The sequence below is a fragment of the Fundulus heteroclitus genome, chromosome 17, assembly GCF_011125445.2.
Source record: "Fundulus heteroclitus isolate FHET01 chromosome 17, MU-UCD_Fhet_4.1, whole genome shotgun sequence".
Classification (NCBI taxonomy): domain Eukaryota; kingdom Metazoa; phylum Chordata; class Actinopteri; order Cyprinodontiformes; family Fundulidae; genus Fundulus; species Fundulus heteroclitus.
The window spans coordinates 8,412,133-8,421,438 of record NC_046377.1 but is presented as its reverse complement, the minus strand read 5'-3'; the positions used below and the strand labels follow the sequence as shown (position 1 = coordinate 8,421,438).

Sequence of the window (9,306 nt, the reverse complement as noted above, 5' to 3'; positions counted from 1 at the left end):
GCACGGACAAACACTAATCGGATGTAAAGCTAATCTGGTAAACGTTTAGATTATCAAGAGATTCGTAGTGTTTAGGAGCTGGATGGTACAAAAAGAAAGAAGATAAATTGCCACGTTTGCTAAATAACAAACCTGGGAGGTACTATTTTGTCCTTGGTGGTTAAACTATTTATTTCATGCCCAAGTGGTCTTGAAAAGACCTATTTTATTCACTGGGGTGGCCACAGCCAATTGGACGTCAGCTATTTTTACATATCAAAGTTGGGTTTCAGCGCTTTTGCATAAATGAAAAATAAATCATGCAAATAATCTTTCGGGCCAAGAGGAGCTGTTTAAAACCCACATTAAGAAACATGGGTGTGAAGAGCAAGACAAATAGTCTTATGAGGCCATTATAGTTCCTCTGAGGGGAACCACATCAAATCCATTACATTAAACAGTATGTAAAATATCTATAAATTCACACTAAACAGAACAAAATGAGAACTTTTTTTTTTTTTTTTTTTTTTTAGTTCAGGTCTCAAAACTTATTTTCATAGGATAAACCAGCATTATTTTCCACTTTTATTTTGGGTCCAAATTAATATGAATTGGACTAAAAACAAGGCCCACAGCATCACAGTCCCTCCACCATACCCAACAATCAAGATGATCCATCAGTTTGTTGCCAGAAATAAAAATAGAGTAGTCTAATTTTGTCAAAACGTTTTAAAATGCCAGTAGCGATGAGCAAGTTAACTTTTTTATGGTACTAGGACAAAATAGCACCCCCACCCCCCCCCCCCCATTTTACTTTAAAAGCAACTTTTTTTTCCATCAAAGTAGTGTCTCAATGCTGTTAGGGAAACTTGGTGAAGTTTCCTCTGAACAGAAAAAGCGTACAAATGTATTTTGTTAAGTCTTTCTTTCTTGTATAAATCTTTTATATATTTTTTTTAAAAAATCAAGGTAACCAAGTATTTCTCCCTCCTCCTCCTTACACACACTTATTTTTCACATTTTGAAAAAATAAAAAGTAAGCAATTACCCCCTTCAAGTGAACTTTTCATGATAAGCCATATTTATCAGTGGAAAATGGGAGTACAGCGCTTTAATCATTCCTAAACCTCAGTACATAATTTCTTGGTTCTCAGGAATTGACATCTCTCCTCTCTACAAATCAAAACCTTTGCAGAAAATAATTTCATGTTCTCCATGAAGCAGCCCCCCTCCCCCTCTAGATGGCTGCTAAGTTCATCTCATTTTCTAAACCCATATATTTTGGTTTGACAACTAAAAGCAGTCATATTTACCTTTGCTGTGTGCAGTGACTGCAGTTCCAAACCGATTTCACCCCCGATTGCTCTACAAATATCTAAAATATGCTGCATCAAAGACCAAAAGACGCCCCTCTATGCTCTGACTCAAGGATTCCCGTCATTTCCCAACAAAATACCAGCAACAACAAAGCCGCCCAGTTGCTTTTGAGTTTATTTCACCACCCTTTTATACATAACCACCACTGAACATTTAAACATACATAACCAAAGCTAACTTATTTGTGCAAAGTAATACAAATTCCGAGGGTTAGATCTCTTACACCACGTGTTTTAATGTAAATACAATTTTAATACCACAAAGTATCTCCTTTCTTATGAATTACTAAAATGTTCAAGGAAAAAAAAATGAATACACAGCAATAATACATCTGTACAACAGAGTTTCTAGAAAATCTAATTTTTTTTAAATATTAAATATTATTTTTCTGTTAGTCTGTGATGGACAAGATGTTTTAATGATAAATTAAAGCACATCTAGCGTAACGTTTCAAATGTGCAGCAGGAGGGAGTTTGATACGGAAATCAGAAGGGACGGACACAAACACAAATTTGGTACAACTCTTCTAAAAAGCGGCTTAATACAGCTAACAAATTTAACAAACAGTGAAAAAACAACAAAAAAAAGTTTAAAACTCCCCCACATCCACCCTCTTGTCTCTGAACTTGCTCCTGGCCTTGGTCCGAGCCTTGAAAGCAGCCGAGTTGTGGAGATGCTGAAAGACAAAGAGCTGGAGTGAGTGTCTCGCGCGGGGAAAACGGCTGAATCGTGCGCACGCCGCCGACGTCGTGAGCGGGGCTTACCCTTTCGAAGCGAGAGATTTTCATGGCCTTCATCGTGGCCGAGTCAACCAGAATGGGCGGTCCCAGCTCAAACACATCCCTGATGAACTCATTCGCCTGGAGGAACAGAGGATTAATGCGTAAGGCCTTACAAACGCATTCACATTGTCACATTACAGCAAACCTCAGCGGACCGACACAGAGCGCGACTGACATGGGAGGAACCTGCCGACCTCGTCGACTCCATCCGCTTTCCATCGTCACCGCTGAAGGAAAGCAAAGCCCACAGCATGATGCTGCCTCTGCCGTGTTTCCCCCACAGAGGTTTGTTTATTGAGGGAGAGCCGGTGGTCTAGTTCCCCACACCACACATACAAACCTCTTAAAGGCCCTGGACTTTATGTGCATCATGGTTAGGGGCTTATAGGACTAACTGTCACCACACTTCAAATCTATGTCCAAACAGAAGGCCTGGAAATTGTTCCAATGTGACGGAATGTGGAAAAGCTCTAAGTGGTACGTTTATACATTTGAATAAAGACGACAAAAGTTTGGCTTCTCCTCAATAATCAACGCGGCTTTGAATACCTGTAGGTGGTAGTTCATGCCGGAGCCCACGAACTCCCTGAAAGCGTCGTAGGTCCTCTTTCTGACCCAGCTGTCGATGGTCATGCGCTCGGTTCCGAAGCGCAGCGTCTCAGATTGGAAGTCCCCCTCCTGGAGAGAAAAAGATAGTTAATAAAATACTTCCAACCAGAGCGTCATGGGGTCCCCCCCCCCCTTCTCTCCTAACAAAGCGACTCACCTCAACGGCCTTCAGCACGTCCCTGAACACAGACCTCTGCTTCCTCTTGTCGGTCTTGGCCCGGTGCTTGTTGCAGTCGGTGGCCAGCGCGTTCAGCTTGTAACACAGCTCGTCCCACTCGTCGAACTCGAACTCCTGAAGGTTTCGAAAGCAAAACACAGATGCGTTTTAGCGCCTTCGCTGCGAGGCCGGGAGCCGAAGCCCGTCGAGTCCGACCTACCGAGTCGACGTCCCGGGCCAGCTCAAAGAGCAGAGCGATGGTCTCCCCGGCGGCGATCCGCATGTTGACGTCGTCGCTCTCCAGCAGCCGCTGCAGCCGGGCCAGGTGCCTAAGCGCGGCAGAAACGGCAGAGGCGGTTAGCGGCGGAGTCGACCGGGCGGCGGCGCCGCAGGTCGGGGGCTCACTTTTTCAAGATGTCTTTGAGCTGGCTGGCCGAGCAGATGGTGAGCAGCAGGGCCCAGGACAGCAGGGCGTTGACGTGGAGCTGGCTCATCTGCGGCCCGATCGAAGGGCAGGTGCCGTCCGCCTTGGCGTAGGACCGGGTGAACAGGCTCTCGAAGCACTCCATGGTCGCCTGTACGTCCTGAAACCAGGAAGTGACGCGTTTAGAACGAGGGGTGGCAGAAATACTCATAGATCACTTCGTGGAGGAACTTTTATGGGTGTCCAGACCAGCAATACACGCGCACAGCCAACTAAAAGCCGCCCCAGCTTAACCCACAGAACCGATTCAGCTGCTCACCAAAACGTCGTCCTCTGCAACAAGCGTACACAGCCCCAGACTCGTCGCCACCTGCGGAAAGAAGAAAGCCGCGTTTTCAGTCGACGTCGGCTGGGAAACGGCAGACGCCACCGCCGCACCGCGCGTTAAAAGGCAGGGAGGGGGGCGAGCGTTGTGACTCACAGCTTGTCTCGCTTGTATGTTCGCCGACCCGTCCGCCAAAATGTTTTTGAAGACGGGCTTTAAGGTCTTGAAAACCTCTTCGCTCTCGATCCCCGAGCCCAGCTGAATGCACAGCAGGCATGCCAGAGAAGCGGCCGCCCTCTGCTCCTCGCCTTTACCTGGCAACGGGAAGAGCAGCCGTCAACTCCCCTCCCCTCAGGGAGAGATTTGCTGGGAATGAAATTGCTTTAAAAACCATCGTCTGCTGAGAACTGGGCCAGTCATTCACAGGATGAGACAGTGAGGTGGGACAGGGGGAGAGAGGGGGGGGGGGTCTCCTGCTGATACCTTTCTTGAGGCAACGCTCGATGCTGTCGGTGATGGTCATCCTTCGCTCCGAGATGAACTCGTACAGGATCCGAGTGGCCATTGCCGTCTTGAGGCCGTCCAGGGCCCCCTGCCTCGTCTTCGCACTGAGGGGACAGAGGAGAGAAATCAGAAAGATGGATAGTGTCCAACAATCATAAGTAGGAGGTTCTGAGTTTTGTTGTTATTGTCCAGGTAAAATGCTCAACAGGTGAAATTAAGACTTCTTTTACACTCCTTTAGGAAGGATTGAAGGACAGAACATGTGTATGATCCGTCATACAGTGTTCACATCAGTCTGTTCAGACTTTAGTGAGTGGCATCTTGTGTGTTAATTCTATTTGTCCAGTCTTTTGTGGTGATTACAGTTCTCAACCCTTTCACCCCCCCTGCATTTTGCCTCGTTATAGTTTGTTGAGTGACCTTTTCTGCTTCGCCTCCACGTCTTTATAAATTCACCTATGATCTTCCAGGCTTTGATGAACGTTCTGGTAATCCGCGATCATTTTTATTGTTTAGCTATTAAAAACAAAAAGGTCATCGCTACAACTTTTTCAGCAAAACAATTAAGAAGATTTAAAAAAAAAAAATCCACACACCGTCTAGAGTGGTGCAGAAAGAATAAAAGTATTCATTTTACTGAAAGAAAGAAATGTATAGTTTATAAATAATTGCTTTAGTTTTGACAGGTCCATATTACATAAACTATTCACTTCTGGTTATGACATTAAGGTTTACATCAAAGGATTCTGCATCAATAGGAATAGTAGGTTCAGGTCAGGTGAGATGGAGCTCAGGTAATGCCAGATCACAGTAGCTCTGTGATGGCGCTGAGAAATGGCTTCTCCTCTGCGTTACATTTCTCAGATTAAAGCGTTGATGCCGACTTGAGGAAGCAAATGGACTCAGAAGAGGTTCGTGCTTTCCTTCTGGACAGGTACGTCAAATGTTGGCCAGCCACAACTGGAGCTCGGAACGAGAGACGGCGGGCGCGAGTGCGCCTACTGGCCGGGAGGAGTCTGTGAATTCCTGGGTTTTTGACCAATATCACACCTTAAGTCTGTTTCTGGCTTGTTCCCAAACTTTAAAGAACCGCATGCATCTGCGTGAAGAGATAAAATGACGTGCAGATGTTAACAACTGGGCAGAACTAACCTTTTGTCCACAGTGCTGTCTATAAAGCCCTTCAGCTTATACTGGAAATCCTCCTGGGCGGTGTCCTCACTCGCCTCTCCACCTGCAGAGGGGGTAAAAAAAACAATCACATCATCGGTGGTGGACATTTACAGCACCCTATTTAACTAATTGGCACGCCTAAGATGTCTGAAAAGGCATACAATAAATACCGATACTTATATACTCCGAATTAAAACACAGAACGGAAACAGGCCCAGACAAGCTTACCTTCATCCGCTGCACTTGTGGCGTCACTTAAGCTGCTGCAATGACTGAGGGTCTCGATGGAGGCGTCCTCATCACTGAAAGGCTGCACAGCTCCATGCTGGCCCCCTGAAATCAAACACAAAGAATGAATCCCTCATGCAGCTCGGGCATCACAGCGATCGTCTTATCAGTGGCATCCTTTGCTTTGCTCATCCCCCGCGTGTCACGCAGGCAAAGCTAGTCAGGGTGAACTGACCACGGCTGCACGGGCAAACACAGCTGCTATCAGGTTTGGAAAGACGCACGTTGTCGACAACGAATACAAGGACGAGAAGCCAACCTGCAGCTGAAAGAGGAAGCAGGCCTTCACATCATCCTCAAAGGGAAATGATCCCTTAAAGCAATCTGGTGAGGTAGCAGCTTGGCAGAGGCTGATCAGGCGCTTAACATTCTTTTATCGTACCGTTTATATGTTCTGAGTAGGGCTGGGAGACAAAGCATATCGATAAAATAGAAATTATACTGGTCAATATCGATAATTATCAAATTCAACATGTGTATTTTAAGTGCCCCCTGGCTATTTTATCTGTTGCTTAGCATCCGGTATTTAGATAGAGAACATACAAACACTGAATTCAAACTCAACCCTTTATTCAACCAACTTTTTACCAAAACTGCAAGTTTTTTAAAAAAAAAAAGGCGGAAAAAAAAAAAGAACATACGCTCTGAACTCTTTGAAGGGGGTGGAGCTTGGTGAAAGAGCATTCCTGGGTCTGCGTTTGTGATTGGTTGGGAGGATGTAGTGACTGAAATATTAACCTACATTACTAGAATGCATAAGGAGGGGAAACTGTTATTCTATTGAACTTTTTACTGACTTTCCTACCATCGATATACGTCTATCGATCGATATATATTGTTATTGAATTATCGTCCAGCCCTAGTTCTAAGTGCTTTCAGTGGAGGTCCGGACAACGTGTCCTGATCAGTGTCTGCAGACGGAAACAACGAACAAACTACATGTCTTCCTAACAAAAAATAAATGACATCTCTCTTCTAGGAAGCATTTCCAACTGTGGAAGACATGGAGGGCCATGGAAGTGGAAAGCAAATTTGCGCCACCCACAACTCTTAAGTCAGTCATTTTTTAAAAAAACTTACGTATGCAAGCGACAAGCAGGCCCACGTATTATGCAGCCAATATGCAGCTATCTTGTAAAGACCGCAGAAGCTGTCTATAGTGACTTGGTGCAGAAGAAAAATGCACAACACTGTGTCCAATGAGAACCCTTCTTTGTAAATGATCAACGTTTAATACATATTCATATAAATGACCAACGTCATTATTATAACTATAAAAATAAAAAAACAGCAGGAATCAGATGCACCAATCAAGATTTTTCCTGGCCGATACAGACATAAGTTACAGCACCCTTTGAGATCTGCCGGTTTTGCTTTAACCAATATAGATTGTTCCCCTTTCCACGGACCATTACAGGACAAAACAAAAACAATATGCCTATAACAAAGAAATAAAAAAAAACAATACACAACTATTCTCATTAATGCATACATTAACTCAAACAAGCACATCCTGGTCATTTTTGAGTTATATATAGACAAAAGCAGGAGCTTTTAGAATGCAATGCATGCAACAGAATTAAAAAAAAAACTAAAAAGTTTTGTATATCTGACGCATCTGATCATTGCTTATCAAGGATATATGGGTTTTTCTGATCTCCGCTTTTCTATTGGCTATAACAGTGGCTTATGTTCTACATAAAACGTTAGTAGATCTTGTCATAAATTTGTCTCTTTGTGGCGCTTCCTCAAAAGGGATTGTATCTTTAAGTCAGACAAGCTGCATGTATTCTACACCTCCGCATAAAAACACGCAAAAGCTCAACAATACTCGATTCTTTAACATCTATATAAAATGTTTCCTGGGGGGGGGGGGGAATTAGCATGAAGTCATCATTTCACAGCTAAAAAAAAACAGTTTATTAAGCCAAGTGGTGTAAACTATTTATACTTGGAAGAAGGGTATGGTTATGCTTTAAAAAAAAAAAAAAAAAAAAAAAATCTTCCACTTAGAGGAGGCCTCTCATCTTTAGAGATAATAAATATCTGGAAGAATGCGTCTAGCAGGTAGGAGCCGACCTGAAATCCGACCAGACCAGACTAGACCAGACTCAACAGGCCTCTGTCCGCTTTGACCTGAATTTACCTCAGGGGAGACTCAGGCTAGCTCAACGGTGTCGTGCTTAGAGTTCCCCCTGCACACTTTTGCAAACCTTCAAACCCGTGACGACGCACTTTAGCAAATCATTTACAGCCCATTTATCAGTCTAATCCGGTCAGACGTTAATGTGTGTTTACACCGACTGTCGACGTGGGCTTTTCCCACACCGCAGCTGATTTCTGGGAACCGGGCGGCGCCTGTTCGCCGACCCCGCTGTAAGGAGGACAAAATGTCCTCCTTCTGCTACTACACCACTACAACGCCTAATACATACATAAAAACACAAATGTCATTTACTTAAGAGGATGTTTGGCTACAGGGAATATTAGTTATGCCTAACAACCGGTAAAAACAAACATGGCTAACAATCGAATCGCACAAGATGGACTACGACTTCTCCAACCAGCTCGAGTCCTCCTGTTTACGGGCACGTTAAACGCAACATAAAACAACTAACTAAACATTAATGGTGACCGGATGCCGGTAATAAAAAATAAATAAAAATATTGAACACTTAAGTATGTAATTAAATTTTATCGACGGCGACGACGTGTTTGGGACACAAGGGATAGCATGTGCTAGCTTGATAAACATGGTGTAAACACATGTCTGGGTCTAAAATAATAAGTGAAAACTGTTACAAAATATTCCCATAAAGTCGTATAACTTCAAACTTTCAGATGCAAGCGAAGCTTTGTGTGATAATTTCTAGCTAGCTTTTGTTTCCCCCCCCTAGGCCGGGTTCCAACGTTTGTAGTCCCAACCATTAACACGTACAATTCTACGCAATAAGCAGGGAACACTAAAAGAACTACAACTCCCATCGCGCAAACAGCTCACAGCGGCAAGGCCACAGCCTAGATGCCGCTCGACTACTCACCCTTGCTATTCTTCTTCTTGTTCCTTGGCATTTTTGTGCAATTTAATGTAAAATATTTGATCAAAAATCAGCCAATACACGACCAGCTTTTATTGTACTGTCTAGTAAAGTGAAAACGTTCCCGTGGCACAGTGGATAAAAAGAAATTGAAGGCGATCTTGGAGATAGACTGTCGGCCGAGACGATACATTTTCCTCTCATACACCAGTGCTTCACCGCCCAAGAGCTGCTCTTTGTTTTTATACCGGCACGAACGTCACGAGGAGCTTTCCCGGCAGCACTGACCAATAGGAGAATAGGGGGGTAAGTATCGCGTGTGTTTGCGCATGACGCAGTGCGTTTATTGTTTTTTGGCGAAATGGTGAAAGCCATAAAGGGTTATGGAGAAAAAAAAAAAAAAAAAAAAGATTTTTATCGCAATGTTTATCGCCCTAAATATTTCTACTAACACTAAACTGCAATCAGGCGCACATGGAAACACGCTTATCCTTTAGATACGTGTATAAAATGTAAATTTTAGGACAATTACCATTGATGGTGTAGTGTAGTGTAGTTCAATCGGCACTTTAATCCTTTTATAGCCTTGGCTGTTGGGCAATACTGTTAAAACAGTAGGGAAGTTATTTAAGCAACTTAACGTCATTTAA

The 9,306-nt window shown here is 43.8% G+C and overlaps 1 protein-coding gene across 1 annotated transcript; it reads right to left on the bottom strand.

Moving 5' to 3' along the window:
• Positions 1 to 1,452: 1,452 nt before the first annotated feature.
• ifrd1 (interferon-related developmental regulator 1) lies at positions 1,453 to 8,885 on the bottom strand. Its single transcript, XM_012878869.3, has 12 exons — positions 8,660 to 8,885; positions 5,559 to 5,663; positions 5,310 to 5,391; positions 4,137 to 4,261; positions 3,810 to 3,967; positions 3,648 to 3,698; positions 3,310 to 3,488; positions 3,125 to 3,233; positions 2,905 to 3,039; positions 2,688 to 2,816; positions 2,121 to 2,216; positions 1,453 to 2,032 (listed from the first exon to the last, which is right to left on the bottom strand). Exons 1-12 carry the CDS (start codon positions 8,688 to 8,690, stop codon positions 1,946 to 1,948), a joined length of 1,287 nt encoding a protein of 428 aa, XP_012734323.2. The 5' UTR covers positions 8,691 to 8,885; the 3' UTR covers positions 1,453 to 1,945.
• Between the last annotated feature and the right edge of the window lie 421 nt (positions 8,886 to 9,306).